Genomic DNA, 22,240 nt, shown 5'->3' with positions numbered 1-22,240 from the left:
AGAACTAACTGGTGTCTAATAAAAGTTTAAAGAAATTAAATTAATATTGATCATTTATAAATAATTCTTAATCTATAATCTATAATATAATCAGAGAAAATGATAATTATTAAAGTACACTGACAATAATATTGATGATAATATGCATAGTTTTTATATTTGTGTTTCTCAAGTGAAATGTCGTCAGCTACTTTTATAGAGCCAAATTACAATAGCAAATTTCTTTATATGGATGTAATTTACTATAATAATAATTGTCTGTCACTGTTATTGTGAGTCTGACCACTGCATTCTCGTTTCTAGTTTACTATCGGGCACTGGTGAACTTCACAAACTCATTCCAGTATGGACCTGAACTTGACGACATCTACTCTCCTGCTTTCCAAGAGATATCATCTGCTGTTGTTGATACGGTACGTGCAACTACTCAAGGACTGTGATCTTAAGAAATACTACCAAAGGAATTTACACAATAATTATTAAGGGTGTGCGCTCCACATGGGTGTTGTTGGGTCATATTATTGATCCCATGCCTTTCCTCTGATTCTTGTCTGTACTGTGTTAATGTTTACATCAGTATTTAACTTTCAGTTAAACTGAAGTACTTTGTAAGGCAAGGCCAGCATGTGGTGATTTAATGGCGTTTATTTCCTCCACAGCTCGAGTCTGACTACAACAGGATACCAGGACAGCAGACCGTCAATGTGGTTCTCATCAAGTAAACGCAATTTCCAGTTTCAAACACTCTTTTGCATATTCTCATGTAGAAGGATAGTCAGTTTACTTAGGACATTAGGACATTCATGTAATCAAACACTAATTTTATGTTTGTTATGGGACTTCTGATCACCCTGCTGAAATGCATCTTAAACAAGCTGGTCAAGCGGGTGCCCGACCCCTCTGTAAAAACATCAAACAGACCAGCCTGAGATACCAGCTCACTATCTTATGTTGGTTTAAGTGGTTTGTTTGTTGTTTTGATTAAGTGTGCTCTGCGTACATTTCGCAGGAAAATCGACAATGATGTGTTTGTGGAGCTGGACGTCGGCTCAGATAACAACTCTAATGAAACGCAGATCAGAGGTGTCCTGTTCTCTGTGGTTAAAGAGGGCACCATTGCTTCCTACGATACCTCAGTAATTGGCTTCCAGTTCAGACGGCTTGGAGAAGGTTTGTTCAATACTTTTCTAAAAACGATTAGATTATGATTCCTTACTAAATGGTGCAATAAATCATGATAACAGAAATTTGGTTACGATTTAGTTGGATTTGATCATTTTGGTATGATTTCATTTAAAGTAAAAACAAAAGAGGCTGCAGACTCAAATTTAGCTTGAGGGGCTATTTTCATTATTAGAATATTGTCAAAAACATTTATAAACAAACCATAACAAACAACAAATTATATTGATATTATTCATTTTACATTTTTTGATAATAATGATATTGACATATATTTGAGATGTTTATTTTATATTTTGGATAACAATAATTATACTTATTATACATCTTATTAACAACAATGATAATAATAATTTTGGCATATTTTGCATGTTTATGTTATAATTAATAATAAGAATGTAACTTGTATTAATAATGATGATTTTGATCAAATAAATAAGATAATTAATGGATTAAAATTCCAATTGTCAGAGATATTTTGCAGACTTATAAATGTGGAATAAAACTAACACAATTCATTATTATTACTACGTCTAATAATAATATTTTTTATTAATAACAATAATTATGATATTGACAGAGATCATTTGGATGTTTATAAATTGTAGAATAAGAAATTACATTATTATCAACTACAACAACTGCTTAATAATAGTAATACTATTAATCAATTTGATAAATAATGCATTGTGCAACTTTCAATTGTCAGATCCAATAGTGCATTTTTACACCCCTGTCTTTTACACTTTACAGTCTGTTTAACTATCCATTCTTGCAGTTCTGTTTGGAACTAGTCATCATTCAACAGAATGTAGTATAGATAATATTTGTGTCTGGTTTATAGCTGGTACTCTCCCTCCTGTGGAGCCCATCGATGTGCCAGGTTTGTCCTCGAACCAGGTCTTCTGCATGGAGACTGTAGCGCATTAGAACACAGTCCAGTCTTGTTCACTTATGAAAACTGCAAGGAATTCTCAGATTATGTAGGGGCTGGATGAAGAATGAAACCTTTATGCATGTGTGCAGTCTGATGAAGACCAAAAGAAAAACAAAAGGCTTTGCATGGCTTGTCAATGATTGAAGTGATGCTGATATCAGGAATGCACCTACCTTGGATTTTCATTTTCAGGCAATGCTACCCGTTTGTGTTTGCAGTATCTAGTTTTGTTCATATGTGATGGAATTAAGTTTTTTCAGTCCAAGCTTTCCATAATTTTTTACTTTCAAATTAAGGGACCGGATAAGAGAATTCAAGACTGAATAGAAAAGCCAGAATGAACATTGTACAGAAGTACTTTGGCTATGTTCACACTGCATATAAATCTGATTTGGTTTTCAAATCCGATCTTCAGGACTGACTGTCCACATTCTGCAACTTCCTCATACCATAAGTGAAATGTGTCCTAAATAATGAAGAAAACAAACAAACTATGAAATCTGACCTGCCCTTTAAGACTTAGATACATTACCAAAACAAATCATTCTATTCAGACAATTTTTTTTTTTTTAAAGTCTGATTTTGATGCCTGTGTTAACAAAGCCCTTTTGTATATTCTTGCAATAGCAAGTCCAGCATGACGAGGCTGTGATAGGCTGGCATTGAAATGTTGAAACATCTTTCAACAAAGCATCATGTACAGTTTTCTTGAATCACTGCATTTCATTACATTACATACAGTATGTCACTGCAGTGTTTATGTCTGTCTCTACCACCTCAGTGAGGCCCGGTCCCAAGGAATGCTTGTCTGATGAGTTCAGCTGTCAGGATGGGCTGGAGTGTATCCCTCTGGATTTTGTGTGTGACAAACGGCCTGACTGCAATGACTTGAGTGATGAAATGAACTGTGGTGAGTGAGATTGCTTGATGAACCCTCTTCATTTGCCTTGAGTGGCATTGCTTTGTTAATTTTGAAATGACTAATATCTATTCTAAAGATCAAAATCTATTTGGATTTCATGCATACAATTTAATTGTTTTATGCTTTGTTATGCTATGCTATTCTGTCAATTCAACTTTAATTTAGTACTTTTTTTTGTAATGCATATTCAATGCTTTAGACGTCTGAAACCATAAGGGCTCAGAATTATCTTATTTTAGGGGCTTTTCTTTAAGCTATTAGCATGTATTTAATGTTGAGTTTGTAATTGATTGCCCTAATTCTATCATTTATTTTCAAAGGTGTTGTTCCTGTACGTCCTACTGCACCTACACCTCCCAAAACCAGACCCCCACCTGGCATGGGACCTTGTCGTGCAGACCAGGCCGCCTGCCAGAACGGACAGTGTATCTCACAGGATTATATATGTGATGGCGAAACGGACTGCGCTGACGGCAGCGACGAGTTCAAGTGTGGTAGGACAAACCTTTCATTTACCACAGATATGAAACTGCTTATTTATAACCAGTCTAATCTCTGCATTTATTATCTAATTTTATTTATTTCACAGGAACTCCATCTCCTTGTGAACCCAATGAGTTTAAGTGTCAGAACGGCCGCTGTGCCCTGAAACTGTGGCGTTGTGATGGGGATAATGACTGTCAAGACAACTCAGATGAGATGAACTGTCGTAAGTCAGACCTCAGCTTCTATCCATAGACTGGGGAAGTGGTCTGGAAACCTGTTTGAAAACTAGTGTTATTTTTGCAGTTCTGTATGTTGCCACTAGAGGCACAGAAATTACACACTTTATGACTCTTTAATAATTAATAATTTTTTTCTTGTTTCTTCAGCCACTAAAAGTCCAGGGGACACATGTGCCCCGGAGCAGTTTGTGTGTTTGTCTGACCGCACATGCATTCCTGCCAGTTACCAGTGCGACGAGGAGCCGGATTGTCCCGACCGCTCTGATGAATATGGTTGTGGTAAGGCATTACAGTTCAATTAATCTTTAACAAGTAAACATTGGTTGTCATAACATATCACTCTTCTGTCCTAACTTTTCTTTCACTGTCATCTTCACTTTGACTTACTAACACTATTGCTTCCTTTAAATCCATTACAATTTTGTATTTATGGTCTGCAAACCATTAATTTTTAGCGGCTTGTTTTGCCACACTCATACAGCTTTTCAATAACACATACATCTCATCTCCCATATATCTTTTGCCGATAGCTTATTTAACAGGCGGCTTTGGTATTGTTTCTGCCAGCAGTGCCTCCGGCTCTGGTTGGCTAATCTCACTGAATGAATCTGCCAATAAAACTTGTGCTCTAACTGGCTGCCAATTTAGAATCAAAGACTTGATGCGGGCGTCTGTGGTTTCTTGTGTCCACATGTTTATTTACTATTTTACCATTCACATAATACAATTATGTGTGGATTGAAGTTGATTGTACTGTTAAATGATTAAATGTTCGCTCTTTTTGGACTTAAGCACCTCCCACTGTGACCAACCCCCCGGAAGAGTCCATAACAGCAGCACGGGGGGACACTGTGACCTTTACTTGTTCTGCCATTGGTGTGCCCATTCCCATCATTACATGGCGTCTTAATTGGGGACACATACCAGCCAACAGCAGGTAGGTTAGGATGTACAGTAATACGAATCGTGGATCTCTGAAATGATCAAGATGGCCACAATCTATGCTAGTCATATGGTCCTGATTCTCTTAAAGACTGAATAAATGAAATTGAAGAATATTTGTGGTTTTCATCCATTTCTACTAAATTCCCAAAGTTATCTTTGCTGAACTCTTTAAATAGGTAAATTAATAACTTCAGCACTTGTCTAAATGAAAACAGAAGGCCACACTCCGTGTTTCAGTTGTGCGATTGAGTCATGTATGCAATATGAAACAGACTGTTGGCTTTTTGACAAAATATACTTGTGTTGTCAGAGCCAACAGCCTCATGGGCAGCGACCAGAGTTCGAGTTTCGGCTCGTTGATCTTTCCCGATCCCATCCCCCTCTCTCCCACTTCGCTTCCTGTCATTTCTCTGTATATCAATAAATCCCCACAATCGTTCTTTTTTTAAAAGGCTTGTGACCTGTCTCTATTCAAAATATTCTTTTGATGCTGCTACTTTAAATTATTATTTTTCTAAATAATGATTAGACATTATTAATATCTACAAAGAGAGACATATTAAATTTACTCCTCAGCATGTGCTCTCCCTGTGTATGATTGCTTTTCGTGGCTAGTAGGTTTGTTCAATCAACGGACTAACAAGTCTACAGATAGCAAACCCATTTGCCACAGTTTTGCAAGAGTATTACTTTAACAATATCCCAACTTATTACATACAAATAAGCGGTAACATTTGAATAATACATAAAAAACACTAATACGTTATTAATAATTGACAAATGGAGGGAAGGGGGGGGGGGGGTCGTCAGACAATTTTTTTAAATATATAAAACTATATTAAAATCCTTTAAAATGAGTTACAATCTGAGTAGGAGTCATAAGCATGAATATGCAAGAATTTAAACTAGGACGGCTAATAGAATGTGTTAATTTAGTGATTAAATATTAAGCATATTATATTGACATTTAAATTAAAAATAATTTGGAATACATAAGGAACCATTCACATAGGGCACATTCTTTCGTTCAAGACAAGTTGGACAGAGCACAGTGGAATGGAACTGAATGCAGGGGTCTTGAGACAGCCCTAATTTAAACATTATTCTATTGACAGGATCACAATGACCAGTGAGAATGGGCAAGGAACACTTACCATCCGTGATGTGAAGGAAGGTGACCAGGGGGCGTACACCTGTGAGGCCATCAATGCTAAAGGCCTAGTGTTTGCCATTCCTGATGGGGTCCTCAGCCTCTCTCAGAGACCAAACCCAGGTAATGCACCAGGTCCATATGGTGCATTGTAAACGTCTTTGGATTACTGTGTATTATATGTTTGTTCTCATCTAATGCTTGCTTTTCTGAAGAGACATGTCATTTCATCCTTTCATTTGTGAGAGACAGGTTATCCTGCTGTTATTTGGCTGCATGTTGCATGACTGTGAGGCTTCTCAATCCTGACGGTGGTGGTCTTTCCATCCTTTGTCTTCCATGTCGTACTTGTCCAGTTGTGTCATCCTCTCTGTACGTGTTAGCAGGTAATTGCCGCGATGGACACTTTAGCGTGGGCGGTCACTGCATGCCATGCTTCTGTTTTGGCATCACAAAGAACTGTCAGAGCACCGGTCGCTACCGTAACCAAATCGGACTGCGCTTCACAGAGGAGGAGGACTTCAAAGGTACTCGGATGATTCAAATCTAGCTTTTTTGCATTTGTTTGTTGTTTTACAATTGGAGAATATAATTGAAATGGATGCGTCAATTTTTTGGGGGGGATTTTATGTGTAACACACATGATCATTTTAATTCACCCTGTAAAGCCTGACATATGAAATAATAGTCTGGAAAATATATATTTTTTTTAATGAAGCATTTATTTGATCCGTCTAAAAATTTTGTACATTGGGCTTTTTGGCTCATAGTATGATAGGAGAATATAAAGCTTACACTCGAGGAGGAAAATATACATCATTTTTATTCAGAGGCCAAACTGAGCAAAAATATGTAATTTGGTGCAGTTGATGATATTTATATGGCCAAAAAGTAAGAGAGAATTCGGATGCCCTGTAATGCAAATCAATGAGATGTTTAAAACAGTATAGCAGGCTGCTTACATAAACTATATATAAATATCAGATGTCATGCTATATTTATAAATATGTCTTTATAGGGTTAAAGTAACAAATAGTACAGTGGGATTAAAATATGGTTCACTGCCTTTCTAAGTCGGTATCTGACTATCTCTCTTTTCATCCACAGGAGTCAATGTGTCATTTCCTAGTCGTCCTGGTACTCCACCACCTCTCTCCTCCACTCAGATGTTGATCAATCCAGAGAGTGAGGAGTTCCAGCTAGTGGATCTGTCTCGCCGATTCCTCGATCAAGACTCTTATTGGTCTCTTCCTCGACAGTTCCTTGGCAACAAGGTTTTTCTCTCCTCCATAATACTCTCCTGAGCAAATCTAAAAAAGGACGCAAATAAAACATAATCATCAAACAATATCTCTGTTTTTTCCAATCCCATTCCTTTAACATTCTCCCTATCATTTGCTGTCTGTCCTTTCACTTTCGCTATAAATATTAAGATTTCAAATAATCAAGTATATTAATACCTAAGCTACTTGTTGTAGCTTAAATTGTCATAGGTGTAAAAGATGTGTAAAACATGCAAAGAAGCACCTCAGCATATTTGTATTTTGGACACTGTGTCTGTGCTGTACAGGTTGACTCGTATGGAGGTTATCTGAAGTTTAAGGTGAGTTACTCACTGCAGCGAGGTGGATCAGAACCAAAGGAGAAACCTGATGTTTTGCTGAGTGGCAACGGGCAGAAATTTATTTACCGTCGAGGCAACCCCACTTTACCTGACACAATCAACCACAGAGAGGTCAAGTTTACAGAGGTGAGCCGCATATGTGAAATGCTTAAATGTGTATTAAAATACATTTTTATTAAATATATACACACTACCGTTCAGAGTTTTTTTTGTTGTTGTTTTTTGAAAGACATCTTTTATGTTAACCAAGGCTGTATTTATTTTATCAAAAGTAAAAATGGTAAAATTTGATTACAATTTAAAATATCGGTTTTATATTTTAATACACTTTAAAACTGTAATTTATTCCTGTTATGGACAAAGTTGAATTTTCAGCATCATTTCTCCAGTCTTCAGTGGCACATAATACTTCAGAAATCAGCCTAATATGCTGATTTGGTGCTCAAGAAACATGTCCTCTTATTATCAATATTGAAAACAGTTATGCTGCCTAATATTTATGTGTAATCCATGATTCACTTTTTCATGATTCTTTGGTGAAAAGAAAGATCAAAAGAACAGCATTTATGAAATACCGGTATACTTTTTTGTAATTGTATACATGTTTTTAATCTCACTTCTGTTCAAATTACTTTCTTGCTTAAAAAAATAAATAAAACAATTTATTGACCCCAAACATTTGACCTGTGGTGTGTATAATTTTTATTTTTAAATGTTTTAAGGCTTTAACACAGAGATGGTCCCTTTAACTATAGACTTCATTGATCCATGTGACCATAGTTGTCAGAGTACCCTAAAACAGATGCATGTATTGACACATGTTGAAGACCTTTCTCAAACAAAACATCTTTCCAGATTTTATTTTTGGAAGCTAGGCTAAATGAGCAGGCACTATTACTGCATTCATATCAAATACAGACATTAGATAATACATGAAAAGAACAATTTAGTAATCACACTGGTAACTTCTATAACAAAGTAAAATCTCACAAGCCTAGAGAAGTAATTCAACTCATTTGATATTTAGAAGGAAGAATATTGATTAATACCTTGATTATAATCACTCATTACATATTCATTTAAGCAGCAGTTTATTATTAAATCCACCCCTTCAAATGATTCTCACATATTATTTCTCAAAAATAATGTTATGTTAGGAAAACTGGCAGCACTCCTCTGGACGAGCAGTAACTCGTGATGACCTCTTGATGACCTTGGCCAATCTGGAGAGCATCCACATTCGCACCATTTATGACAACCGCATGGCCAGTGTCGGGCTGAGTGACATCAGCATGGATACCACCACCAAGGAGTTCAGCTTGCAGGAGAACCCAAGAGACGTCGAGGAGTGCAGGTTAGTGTGCCTTTAAATCAACAGATTGGATTACAGGCCTGTCAGAAAATATAAAGCTCCTCTCGAATCACCTCTCGCAGTCCTACGTTCCCATGAAGAACACTGAAAACTGTTATTGGTTAAAACCTCTGAAATATTTTCTCTGTTTGTAATTTCGTATATTCAGTGAAGAAAAAGGACAGTGCTATTGCCATGCGCAGCACTAAGGGTGGGTTTCAGTGCCCCAAATGTTCTTATTTTAGAGAAATGTTCTTAAGTTTTCTTGTTGTTTTGGCCCTTGTAACATTGTATTCTAATAAATAAGCCACCAAAATATTATATACCGGTGAAATTTCACAATTCTTGATTGATTAAAATTTCAATACCCCAACAAAAACTATTAGCCTAACTAATATAAAGTTAAAACATTACTGAATACAAGTGAGCCTTCAGTATTTAAATGAGAACAAATAAACAAGCAACAGCTCAAATAAATACAACTGAACAAAGATACAAATTAAACAGTGCTTTACAGTTTTCAGATAAGTCTAACAGTATTAAGGCACAGAAAATGAATAATTATACTGCATAACACTGCATAGTCTTCACTGTATAAATTAAATATAGATTAATCCTTGTTAAAGCTACAAAAGTTATTCAGTCAAGATCAGTGAATGATTTTCTCATAGTCTTTGATTAACGCAAATGACACAGACAACATCAGAAATATTAGGATATTGTCCCTTTAATACCGAATGCACGGATCCAATATACTGTTACACATGCGTTTTCTTTCTCGTCTGTTTATGTTCAGTTAAGAAATAACCGACAGTGTTTATGTGAATACTCTCCAAGATGGCATTTTGACATACTTTGTTGTGTGTATTTTTCCGTTCAAGCGCAAGAAGACGAGAAAGAGAAGTCAATTTACAGAAAACGGTGCACGAGTTCTGAATTAAGTTCTCTTTTGCATTGTCTTGCGCTTGAATTAGAATGGTTAAAAATCGCTTGAATATTTAAATTGACCAGAACATGCAAATGATACATTTTCATGACGATCAAGCACTGCCTGATTGGGCAAGTGACAATTCCGTCAGTTGTCCCGAGCATATTTCATGCTGGCCCCGGGCCATCGGGCAGTCCTTATTGTTGAGCCCAGTCTGTGTGAAAGCGTTAGTTTTTCCAAATTATTGATCCCACATAGATGTCCTGCCGGGTATTCAGGCCTATCTTGTGAGTCCTGCTCCCCTGGATTCGAGCGGGCCCCTGGACCCTACCTGGGCATCTGTGCTGGCTGTAACTGTAATGGGCATGCCGGTGCCTGTGACCCTATTAGTGGACACTGCCTGGTAAGGATAGGTGTTTATTTTCATAAATATTGATACATATTTAAATAACTAATGCATGAATTAGTATATTAATGTGGGCCTCTCACTAAAGTGGACATGTCATGTGATAGAGTTGTCAGCATAACACAGAAGGACCTCAGTGTGACAAATGCAAGCCAGGCTACTTTGGTGACCCAAGTCGAGGACGATATGATGACTGCAAACCCTGCCCTTGTCCATATACAGAGACATCTCGACGGTAAAGATATCAAACTTGTGTGCATATATATATATATATATATATTCAAAGATCTAAAACTTTTTCTATGTACACAAAAGGCCTATTTCTCTCAAATATTGTTCACAAATCTGTCTAAATCTGTGTTAGTGAGTACTGAACCGTCGCCGAGATAGTGCATCCACCTCACAGGTGTGGGATATCAAGATGCTGATTAGACGGCATGATTATTGCACAGGTGTGCCTTAGGCTCGCCACAATAAAAGGCCACTCTAAAATGTGCAGTTTTATCACACAGCATGGCCACAGATGTCGCAAGTTTTGAGGGAGCGTGCAATTGGCATGCTGACTGCAGGGATGTCCACCAGAGCTGTTGCCCGTAAATTGAATGTTCATTTCTCTACTATAAGATGTCTCCAAAGGCGTTTCAGAGAATTTGGCAGTACATCCAACCGGCCTCACACCACAGACCACGTGTAACCACACCAGCCGAGGACCTCCACATCCAGCATCTTCACCTCCAAGATCGTCTGACACCAGCCACCCGTACAGCTGCTGCAACAATCAGTTTGCATAACCAAAGAATTTCTGCACAAACCTTCAGAAACTCTCAGGGAAGCTCATCTGCATGATCATGGTCCTCATCAGGGTCTCGACCTGACTGCATTTCGGTGTCGTAACCGACTTGAGTGGGCAAATGTTCATATTTGATGGGACTTTGGAGAGGTGTTCTTTTCATGGATGAATCCCGGTTTTCACTGTACAGGGCAGATGGCAAATGGCATGTATGGTGTCGTGTGGGTAAGTGGTTTGCTGATGTCAACGTTGCGGATCGAGTGGCACATGGTGGCGGTGGGGTTATGGTATGGGCAGGCGTATGTTATGGCCAATGAACACAGGTGTATTTTATTGATGGAATTTTGAATGCACAGAGATACCGTGACGAGATCCTGAGGCCACTTGTTGTGCCATTCATCCACGACCATCACCTCATGTTGCAAGGATCTGTACAAAATTCCTGGAAGCTGAAAACATCCCAGTTCTTGCATGGCCAGCATACTCACTTGACATGTCACACTCATTGAGCATGTTTGGGGTGCTCTGGAACGGCATATACGACAGCGTGTTCCAGGTCCAGCCAATATCCAGCAACTTTGCACAACCAGAGGAGGAGTGGACCAACATTCCCCCCCCCCCCCCTCAAAACAGTAAAACAGCACATTTTAGAGTGGCCTTTTATTGTGGCCAGCCTAAGGCACACCTATGCAATAATCATGCTGTCTAATCAGCATCTTGATATGCCACACCTGTGAGGTGGATGGATTATCTCGGCAAAGGAGACGTGCTGAATAACACCGGTATAGGCATATTTGCGAACAATATTTGAGAGAAATAGGCCTTTTGTGTACATAGAGAAAGTCTTAGATCTTTGAGTTCAGCTCATGAAAAATGGGGGGCAATAACAAAAGTGTTGCGTTTATTTTGTTCAGTATATAATAATAATAATAATAATAATAATAATAATAATAATTATTATTATTATTATTATGACAAAACAACTTGATGTGTTCAAAGGTTTTCTGATACTTGCTTCCTGAACCATGACAACCAGGCAACATGTGACGCCTGCAGACCCGGTTACACAGGGCGACGTTGTGAGAAGTAAGGGAGCAGTACTTTTCCATATACAGTATATGTTGTCCTCACACTACATTTTGTGGTGCTGGGTGCATGTATAATATTTCATCATCTGTGTTTTTTTCTCTCTCCACAGATGTGCTCCAGGATACGCCGGCAACCCTCTGCAGCCCAACGGCAAATGTGTCCCTGCTGCTAGCCGTAAGCATTTTCCCTTAATTTTTGTTTACAATTGTGGTTGTAATATGATTTATTTATGAGATTGGTAAGGTTTCATTTTTTTGCCTTAAGCTATTTCTTTTCTTGGAATTTGTGCCTCATTTTACCCTGAAGGTCAAGCAAAGCTTTAGATAATGATTAACACTCGGTGTACTGAATGCTGGAACGCCAGCTGTTTGTGACCAGGATGTTCAAAGCATTCCAGGTGTTATTGTCAACCATATGGTGTTCTTATCCCTGTTCAGCGATTTCCAAGTGCGATAACAGAGGAACTATCAATCCCATCAGCAAACCATGCTATTGCAAGGTATTGGTAATAAATTGCATTACAGTTTTCATCTCTTCTTTTTATTCACCATAGTTCAGAAGTTTGCAATGTCTCTTATGCTCACCAAGGCTGCATTTATTTGATCAAAAATACAGTAAGCATATAATATTATTACAATTTACAACAACTGTTTTGCTATTTTAATATATTTTAAAATTAAATTTACTCCTGTGATGGTAAAGCTGAATTTGCAGCATCATTACTAGTCTTCAGTGTCACACGGTCCTTCACAAATCATTCTAATATGCTGATTTGGTGCTCAAGAAACATTTCTTATTATTATCAATGTTGAAAACAGCTCCTTAATCTGGAAACCTGATAATTTTAATCAGAATTCTTTGATGAATAAAAGTTAAAAAGAACAGCATTTATTTAAAATGGAAGTCTTAAATTAAAATGATAAATGTCTTTACTATCACTCTTGATCCATTTAATGCTGCCTTGCTCAGGCCCAAACTTTGGAATGATAGTTTATAACCATGTGATTTTGTAGAATATAAATGTCTGAATGTTCAAACACTGCTTGATCTTCTGTATTGCAGGCCAATGTGGTTGGTGCTCTTTGCGACGAGTGTAAGATTGGCACTTTTCATTTGGCGGCCGATAATCCTGAAGGTTGCTTGCAGTGTTTTTGTATGGGAGTGACAAAACAGTGTGCCAGTTCAACCTGGACCAGAGATCAGGTAACCACATCCTCTAATCTTGTGATGGTTAAATATTCGTAAGTGATTTACACTGGATATTTAAAGGTTTATATATACAGTGTGTGTATATATATATATATATATATATATATATATATATATATTAGTGGTGGTCATAGATTCATTTTTTTAATCTAGATTAATCTCACTGTAATCTTGGAATTAATCTAGATTAAAATGGCTCATTTGAATTCTGTCGAAGGCATTCAGAATATGTGTGCTACCCAAATAAATAACCTCGCAGGTAGTTTGTGAGATGGGCAGGGGTGGAGCTAGACTCTCAGTACAGTGGGGCGGAGCTTCATCATGGGGCCCTCTGCTACCAAGTCATTTTAAAATTAAAACAGTTAAAAAAAAAAACATAAAATATCTGATGAATGCATATGTAATAATGTGTCACTTGTTGAGCCAAGTAAGCTTATGTTAAATAAAACACAAAGACTATCTCGTTCTTTTCTTTTTAATGCGCCCGAATTATATTTTCTCTCCATTTTCGTAACTATTCTCTACATTATACATTCGCACCTCACGCCACCCACTGTACTCGTGAGGCAAGTAGGCCTTCCTTATACGCTGTTTCGGTTCATTTATGACTCCCAAGACGAGCAAAAACGAAATTTTGTGCTTTATGTTTGATGCCTCTGTGAACGTTTTAAAGCAGTCTTTCAGTGCCGCTTTCAGAACGGTCATGTCCGTGACAGGGAACTGTCACGTAACATTGTTTTTCCCTCATAAATGCGTACACAAAAAATAAGACAAAATGAATATTTTATGTTCTGTGGAGAGCCAACCCTTCTTCATCCGGTGGGTATTGCTTTTTGTACTTTTGCCACCTGAAAGTTAAAGTTTTTTTGTGTCACGTCTGTTACGGATGTGTATTTCACTCATATTAAATATAAAACGCATAGAGTAATATTTTTCTAATGTCTGGACTCCTTTATTAAGGGAGTATGGATAAACAGACGTTTCAATATTGGTATTAAATGCCCCCTACAGTGCAATTCGGCTAGGTATACATCTGCGCTAAAATATCAAGGTGAAAGTCATCATAGCTTGCGTAGTATAGACTCACCTCCCAACCCAACTTTGAGATTAGATTAACGGCGATGAAAAAATTTTTTTCATCGCCCAATAAGTGTCTCACGTTAACGCAGCACGTTAACGCCGATAATGGCCCACCACTAATATATAATTTATATTTATTGTTGGTTTATCTGAAGGTGCGAGGTGGTGTCAACGGCCAGCTCTTCACCCTTTCCAATGCAGCCAACACTAAGACCATCTCTGAGGGTATCACCCAGAGAGCCAGCGCAGAGGTGGTCTACCGATCCTTCACCAGTATCCCTAAAGAAATCTATTACTGGGTCCTGCCTCAGAATTTCAGAGGGGACAAGGTGAGAACATCCCATGCGATATAATGGCATGTTTACACTTTGACCTTTGTCAAGTAAAATAGCACGTCAATGTGCTGTTTTTCAAAACATGTTTTCTTTCCTGTTCAAAGGTCACAGCATATGGTGGAGAGCTACAGTATAGGCGGCGTTATGAGCCGCAGGCTCGCTCGCTAGTGATTAATGGAAAACCAGATGTAGTTCTCCAAGGCAACGGTATCTTCCTGGAGCATTATTCTCAGACCGTACCACTTCCTAGAGTACCAGCCACCATCACTGTGCCATTAAGAGAGGTGTGTTATATATGTGTATATATATGTTTTTTCTTCTCTTTATTGGGTGTTTGCCAAATTTATTATTATTTTTTATATTAATGACTTTATAAATACAAATTGGATCATTTGCAGCTATATTTAAAAAAAATATAATACTACTATAAATAATACTAATAATTCTTTTTTTTTATATTTATAAAAATGTTTTGTATTTCAAATAAATTAATCATTAACTCCAATCTTAATACATTTATTTATATTTGAAACAATTTTAGCTTTTTAAATGAATAATATTAAATATTAAAAAATGTACAAATATAGAATAAGGTAAAACTTGATCTAGCTTGATTTGCCATATGAATTCTAATTGCCTTTGATCATCACAGTCTGCATGGAGGCGGGCGGATGGACAGCCTTGTACAAGAGAGCACTTGCTGATGGCTCTGGCAGATATCAGCGTCTTTATGATCAGAGCCACTTATGCAGACAATATGGCTGAGAGCAGGTAATTTTTATCTTTTTATTTGCTCATTTCTTATACATTGACTTTTGTTGTCCTTTTTATATACTGGATGGCATCACGTTATCTTATTAGGCTTATTCGCTTAACTGATTTTGTGAACAGGATATAGGTAAAATAGCACGGTAAAATATATAGGTTATATAACGGGAAAATGTAAAATTATCTTCATTTCTCCTCTCTTTAGTATCTCCAATATCCAAATGGACATTGCAGTGCCCCACTCAACAGGAAACGAGAGGGCTCTGGAGGTGGAGGAGTGTGCCTGCCCTCAAGGATACGCAGGACCTTCTTGCCAGGTATATTATGACTTTAAATAGTAACATTCAGTCTGTGTGAACTTGTTCCTGCCTAAGTTAATGCAAACATCCCCCCCCCCCCCCCCCCCGGCATAATTTCGGAAATATTACCTGTCAAGGTAATAACATCCCTCTATTATTTCTCTTGATCCCTGAAGGGAAGTTCTTAGCAACTTATGGAACATTTTAGCTCTAAAGCTCTGTGCTATAGATTCATAGCTTCAGCATAGACGCCTTTGAACCCATTCACCTCTGACTCACCCATTGTTTGCAGGACTGTGATACCGGCTACACCCGCACACCTGGGCTTTATCTTGGCACCTGTGAGAAGTGTGACTGCAATGGGCATGCCAGTGGCTGTGACTCAGAGACTGGATATTGCCTGGTGAGTTAACCTTTCCCTTGCAACAATGATGCTTTTCCTGGATGAAGTATGAAGATTTGTGCAAAAAAACTAAATTCGTTTTTTTTTTGCTTTAGCTGACTAATCAGTTGTAACTAGAAGCCTTATAAACTAGGTTGGATTTGGGGTCACCCGACCACAGTTGGACTGGTCAATGGATGACACGTCAACTAGTCAACCAAATGTGAAAAATGTTATCAAAGAAAAAATCTGTTAGATGTTCCTTCTCATGAAGCAAGAGGTGCATCAGACTTAAGAATATGGTATACAAAAGAAAAATTAACTCCATAAACTAGTAAAACTCAATAACGAACTAGTTAACTATCATAAATAAAATCAAAATACAAAAAAAAAAATCTACATAAACCAGTCAACATTACTAATAGTCTATTTGGTTATTGGATGAATGGTTGACTAGTTGACCACTGTGGAAAAATAAAATCAAAGCTAAAATGATTTTTTTAAAAATTTAAAACTCAAATCTTGTCATTCTCAGTAATTAATTAGTTGTCGGATGACTGTTAGACTATCATGAATAAAATCGAAACAGCGAAATTGTTTAAAAAAAAAAACTCCACAAACTAGTCACTCAATAATTTATTAGTTGGTCATTGGATGAGCGATCTACTAGTCGACTATAATGAATAAAATCAAAACCCAAAAATGTACATAAAAAAAGTCATAAATTAGTCTTCCTTATTAATTGACTAACAAATCTAAATTACACGCATATATATATATATATATATATATAATCTAGTCATCCTAACTAGTTGACCCATGCTTAGTCTGGAGTGTTTCATCACCCTTTTCCTTTTTGTTTTAGAATTGCCTGCATAACACAGTTGGGCACCATTGTGAAAATTGCCAACCTGGATTCTATGGAAATCCAAAGACTGGTGATCCACAGGCATGTAGACCCTGTCCTTGTCTAGGACACTCCAGTAACCAGTGAGTTTGCCTTTTTCTATTAACTTTATCAACGATATTAATATAAAGTGGTCACCCTTCAGACAAAACCCATAATTCATAATTATGATTTTAATCTAATACTCTTCTTCTACTGAAGGCCTTCATCTTGTTACTTGGACTCAGATGGACAGCCCATATGTGAATGTCCTGCTGGTTATACTGGAAGACGGTGTGAAAGGTAAGTTTCTTTGGTCCAATGAGAGGGTACACCTCCCATTCAGTATGCTAGTAATGCTGGGCTGGCCAAACTGGTGATGGAGGTGATCGGTATCTCTTTATCTATTGCCAGAAAGCATGTGTTTGTTGCTTTCCATTATCTCTTCAACCATTTGTGATTGAATGGCATTTGTCCGTTGGTATGGGAGAAGCAAGCCTTGAATCAGTGCCACCCATACCAATGTGTCAGTCTGAAGTGACTATTTTTTGGGGGAGCTTATTAGTTGAAGCTGTGGTGCTTGAAAAATCCATGTACGTTTGTCTGAAGTCTGCAGCGTTTTCAAGTTATAAAAATGTCACTTCTTTCCTGTGAGAGTAAGGTGTTGAAGCAATTAGTAGCAAATGTCACTTTAAAAAGGAGTTGCATCCTTTTTTTGCTTCAGTGCTTCTTTGTAAAGCTCTCACTACATTTTGAGCAACTTTTTCTTATTTCAAACTCTTCTTCTAGATATTAGTGGGTCTCTAGGGTGGTTTATGCTTCCCGTACTGAAGCATAAACAAGTTGATGATATGAATTGTGGAGTCCTGTCACCTGCTCAGAGTGCAAAAGCTTTTGGGTGTCTGGGATAAAAAAACAAATGGCTTCCATTTTTCAAAAAATTTGGTACCAACGTACCCTGTCTCATCATGGCTCTCAGCATTTCCAACTGCGGAGACTTCTACCTTGAAGGTTCGAAAGATTTCTTCCCCACTGCATGTGATGATGCTTTCTACCTCAACCCTGGGAAAAAGCAAGTTCTGGATACAACTGACCATAATGTTGACAAAAAACTTGATAGAGAAGATAATGACTTTTCAGGGCTTGGAAGTACATCAAGATTTTTGCTGTCAACAACCATACATAGTTTAAGTCACCCTAGGACTTATGGGGCCCCGCGTTACATGGCAAGTCCTGAGGCGCGACAGAAGAGTTTCCAGCTGCTGTTGAGGACGCATACGAATCGTTTCAACCAGCGCTTGAGTATGCTTGAAAGCAACACTCTGGACATGAAAGACAGCCTCGAGAACATGAGGAAGCAACATAGTCACTTTAGCTCTCAACTGGAGACGATAGCCAGAGTTTTGTCTCTGACTGACAGGAAAGACAGAATCAATGAGCTGTCCAACAAACACACAGACATTGAAAAAAGACTAAGTAAACTAGAGCACAAATTTGAAATACTGATTGATGGCTTCACTGCCCTAGCACAAGAGCTTGACAATGTGAAACAAGCACGCCACGTTGCACGCCCACCACAGGATCGTAGAGAAACTGCTGTGGTTGCTACCACCCGGATTCCAGCCTACAATACAGCTTGGATAACTAGTATGTCTACTAGCAGATTTCAGAGGAGAACAGTAATTCAGAAAACCATACCAACTCCTCGTACCATTTCAACAACTACATTTGTACAAGATAGACTTTCCCAGATCAATGAAAGTTCAACTAAGCAAGCAAAGTACTTAACTAAAAGGATTCAACCAATATCAACAAGAAAAGACATTGAAACCAGTTTCACATCAAGGGCAGACAACAATAATAATTGCAAATCTTCTAGGAGAGCAACAGTTCCCAAAGGTATAGCCAACCGTTCTGTTACTACGTCGTGGAATGAAAGGCTTTCAACCTTAGTTACCTCCAATGAAAGGCAACAGAGAAGAAAGGCACTAAATAAAGGTTCTCTTATCTCACAGGCAAGGAGCAATGGACAAAATAGAACTTCTCAAATACACCACAAAAGTGGTTCAAAAGTAAATGCTAAATCTACAGAGCCTCAGAGAACTGTGTTGACAAGGAAACCTAGTCAACTATCCCATTTACCAACACGGGCACAAGGAGAAAAAGGATCTGCAACTATATTTCAGATTCCTCCTCCATCTCATACAAAAATCCCTCAATTAAAAGAATCAGCGAAGTCTTCAAGCAAACCACAAAAAGAGGTCCATATTCCTTCAAAAAAATCTTCTAAATCTATAAAAACGCAAAGAAATCATTTGGTAGTAACTCAGTCCAAAAAAGCATCAGACATCAAGAAACCTTCTCACAATGTCCAAACAAAGAGAAGACATTCCAAAACTAGATCATCCAAGCAAAATCAGTTAGATGTTCCTTCTCATGAAGCAAAAGGTGCATCAGACTTAAGGTCCAGCCAACCTGAAGAGTTTACCTATGCAGCAACTACTAGTCAACCGTCTGACAAGAGGATATTACATGTCCCTAAACCCAAAGTACAACTGACTACTCCAAGAAGATCAACTCAGAGGAACTTGTCTAAATCCATTAATATTTTGGACATCTTCATGAAAAACAACAGGGAACAAAAAACATTAAGAAGACCCTGGCTAAAACAAGACGGGAACTTTCATATTGTTCTTGGAAGGCTGGCAATTCCCGTCAAAATCATTCCCGATTACTAGATATTATATGGATCATTGCACCAGTTTACATTATATTGATCCTGTTTTTTTTCCTTTTCCTCTCTTTTAGCCCCCATTAGAGTATTGACAACTTATTGAATGCTGTTGTTCAAGTAAAGGGGCTTGAGTTTTGAATACAAATTGTGATGCAGAAATGCCTCATATCCTCATAATTCTTGTACACCAAGTATGTTGAACTTTAGTTTAATGAACTGACTCATTCCTGATGTGTTTTTTTTTCAGTAGAATTGTAGAAATAATGTTTTCATCCAAGTTTCCCCTCCTTTGCTATTGGTCAGCCAAACCAAACTGTTAGCCCTGTTCCCAATTCACAATTTGAGCCAGTGCTGTTATCTCAGGCCAATCAACCGACAAATGGCTTCAGACATTAAAGAGTATTTATGATGTTCTATCTTGGTTGTTATGTTTATACTGTTTTGTGTACTTAGTGTTCAGCCATTATGTTGAGTATTTTATACAATTTTATATGCATTCATCTTCTTTTATCCATGCTGCCTACTCATATCTTGTCTTGTAAAGTTTGTCAACTCCATTAACATAGAACCTCAATTATCTCAAATATGGCAAAAGTGATGTATATGCAGCAGTATATATTTATAAGATGTATTTAAGTATAAGTGTATTAGTCTGGACAACCTTGGAACCTCGAGTTATCAGGTAAGACTTTTTGTCAAGTTCCTCGGCTTTCACAAGCTTGGGGATAAGGTGGTTTTACTCGCTTCAACACTTTGATTCAATCCTTCTGATTTTCTTTGGCTTTATTTACTTCAGCTCTTCTCTGTTCAGCAAAGTATTGTTTCAAAGAGAGAAGGATTCAACATCTGTTGGATGTTGACCCCATTCTTGGCTTTAATTTATCTACCTCTTAAACTTGAAATTATGGGTATTATGCAATGGATCCTATGTTATGTGATCTAATATGTCTCTTGTGGTGTCCATTAAAAGATACTAATGTCAGGGGTTTGCTCTTTTGTTGTCCTTGTGGTGAGCCAAATGTGAATCTAGCAATCAATAACTGATTGTACTTGCACAGATATTTCATGTCGTGTTAAGTATCTACGTTGGTTGTTTGCTAAACTCTTTTCTTGATGTTTTTTTGTAGATTAAATCATTGTTTTCCAACCCTTTTTCTGTCTTATGTACCCCAACAGCCCCATTGGTAAAGCTCCAGTAACACTTCATCAACGAAATAGGAAATGTTCATTTTAACTCATCATTAGCATTAATTTTAATTTGTTTTTAAACTGGATTTTCCTGTTTGGTAATTATTTTACTCATGAACCAATTATCTATATACAAAATCAAAGCGTCTTTAGGTTAGCATGATTATTAGTATGTCTGAAAAATATCCAGACAGTGTTTGAAGAAGCTCTATGCATTAATCATATTCTCAAAGAGCTGTGTCTCACAGGTCATAAATCGCTCTTAATTTTCATGGCAGGTCCTGTCATGTCTCTTTAATTCTAAATGTGGTTTTATTTTTACTGCATGACATTCAGAACCGCTTTTCCAAGGTGTTGTCTGATTTTCCTCAGATGTGCTCCTGGATATACTGGCAATCCCCAACTTGGTCAAAGATGTACGCCAGGCAACACTGATGGTGGTAAGTCTGGCAAAGATAATAAACTGTAACAATTATTCTTAAAATTAAAATAATAAATTGAATATGAATCCTAAATAAAAATTATAGTAACCAAATTTTATAAATTAAATGTGAATTTAGAACAAAATCTGTTTGTAGATTGTTACCGCTGTGACAAAAGTGGTAGCGAAGGATGTAGTGCAACGGGAATCTGTCGCTGCAAGGTAAGATTTTTTTTTTAATGTTTGCATTACATTGATAACTCAAATTTAAAACATACTTGTTTGTACTCAGATGAATGTTGAGGGTTCAACATGTTCCACCTGCAAGCAAGGGACCTTCCACCTCAATCCTGCTAACAAAGATGGCTGTCTGTCGTGCTTTTGCATGGGCGTCACCCAGCAGTGCTCCAGCTCCAATCACTATAGAGATGTGGTAAGAGATCTGATGAGTTAGACCAGTGCTTTTCATCAGTTTGTGTGGGCAAATGTTAATTTTCTGCCTTTTTTCTCAAGGTTTCCACTGTATTTTCCCCTGGAAACTACCAAGGTTTTGCTCTTGTAAACCGCCAGAACACCAACCGTATTGACAGTGGCTTCTCCGTAGAGCTGTCCACAGAAGGAACACAACTCTCCTACACTAACTTTAACTATCTTGGACAGGAGCCCCACTACTGGCAGTTACCCAAAGCCTATCAAGGAGACAAGGTAGAGTTTGGGAGCAATATGTATTTTATCGTTCTTACAAGTCTTTGTGTCTTCCTACATGATCTCTTGAAGTATCTTCTCCCACTTTGAATACTGAATTCATTCTGCAAATGCACGCTGCAAAGACCTTTTCTTCCTGAATGTACCAAGGGCAGCTCTTCTGCAGCTTATAAACACTTTTATA

The 22,240-nt window shown here is 37.6% G+C and overlaps 1 protein-coding gene across 9 annotated transcripts in view; it reads left to right on the top strand.

Moving 5' to 3' along the window:
- Positions 1–22,240, top strand: part of hspg2 (heparan sulfate proteoglycan 2) — a 110,936-nt gene that overhangs the window by 42,921 nt on the left and 45,775 nt on the right. For 5 of the 9 annotated variants that reach the window (XM_077218762.1, XM_077218760.1, XM_077218761.1 and 2 more), the window contains exons 4-34: positions 304–413; positions 660–718; positions 1,010–1,170; positions 2,027–2,065; positions 2,901–3,029; positions 3,362–3,535; positions 3,631–3,750; positions 3,914–4,045; positions 4,559–4,703; positions 5,827–5,984; positions 6,218–6,388; positions 6,969–7,135; positions 7,432–7,611; positions 8,643–8,839; positions 10,023–10,167; positions 10,278–10,405; positions 11,960–12,046; positions 12,159–12,223; positions 12,487–12,548; positions 13,112–13,252; positions 14,494–14,667; positions 14,778–14,957; positions 15,326–15,444; positions 15,647–15,758; positions 16,033–16,143; positions 16,988–17,112; positions 17,231–17,311; positions 21,303–21,370; positions 21,509–21,573; positions 21,644–21,784; positions 21,865–22,056. In XM_077218762.1, coding sequence (XP_077074877.1) covers positions 304–413; positions 660–718; positions 1,010–1,170; positions 2,027–2,065; positions 2,901–3,029; positions 3,362–3,535; positions 3,631–3,750; positions 3,914–4,045; positions 4,559–4,703; positions 5,827–5,984; positions 6,218–6,388; positions 6,969–7,135; positions 7,432–7,611; positions 8,643–8,839; positions 10,023–10,167; positions 10,278–10,405; positions 11,960–12,046; positions 12,159–12,223; positions 12,487–12,548; positions 13,112–13,252; positions 14,494–14,667; positions 14,778–14,957; positions 15,326–15,444; positions 15,647–15,758; positions 16,033–16,143; positions 16,988–17,112; positions 17,231–17,311; positions 21,303–21,370; positions 21,509–21,573; positions 21,644–21,784; positions 21,865–22,056 — 3,938 coding nt within the window. The remainder of the gene's footprint in view (positions 1–303; positions 414–659; positions 719–1,009; positions 1,171–2,026; positions 2,066–2,900; positions 3,030–3,361; positions 3,536–3,630; positions 3,751–3,913; positions 4,046–4,558; positions 4,704–5,826; positions 5,985–6,217; positions 6,389–6,968; positions 7,136–7,431; positions 7,612–8,642; positions 8,840–10,022; positions 10,168–10,277; positions 10,406–11,959; positions 12,047–12,158; positions 12,224–12,486; positions 12,549–13,111; positions 13,253–14,493; positions 14,668–14,777; positions 14,958–15,325; positions 15,445–15,646; positions 15,759–16,032; positions 16,144–16,987; positions 17,113–17,230; positions 17,312–21,302; positions 21,371–21,508; positions 21,574–21,643; positions 21,785–21,864; positions 22,057–22,240) is intronic. The other 4 variants (XM_077218764.1, XM_077218759.1, XM_077218766.1 and 1 more) reach the window with 3 other exon arrangements.

Source organism: Siphateles boraxobius, unplaced genomic scaffold, assembly GCF_051911475.1.
Source record: "Siphateles boraxobius isolate OS27281-9 unplaced genomic scaffold, OSU_SipBor_1 77, whole genome shotgun sequence".
Lineage (NCBI taxonomy): Eukaryota > Metazoa > Chordata > Actinopteri > Cypriniformes > Leuciscidae > Siphateles > Siphateles boraxobius.
This window is presented reverse-complemented; position numbering and strand designations above follow the sequence as displayed.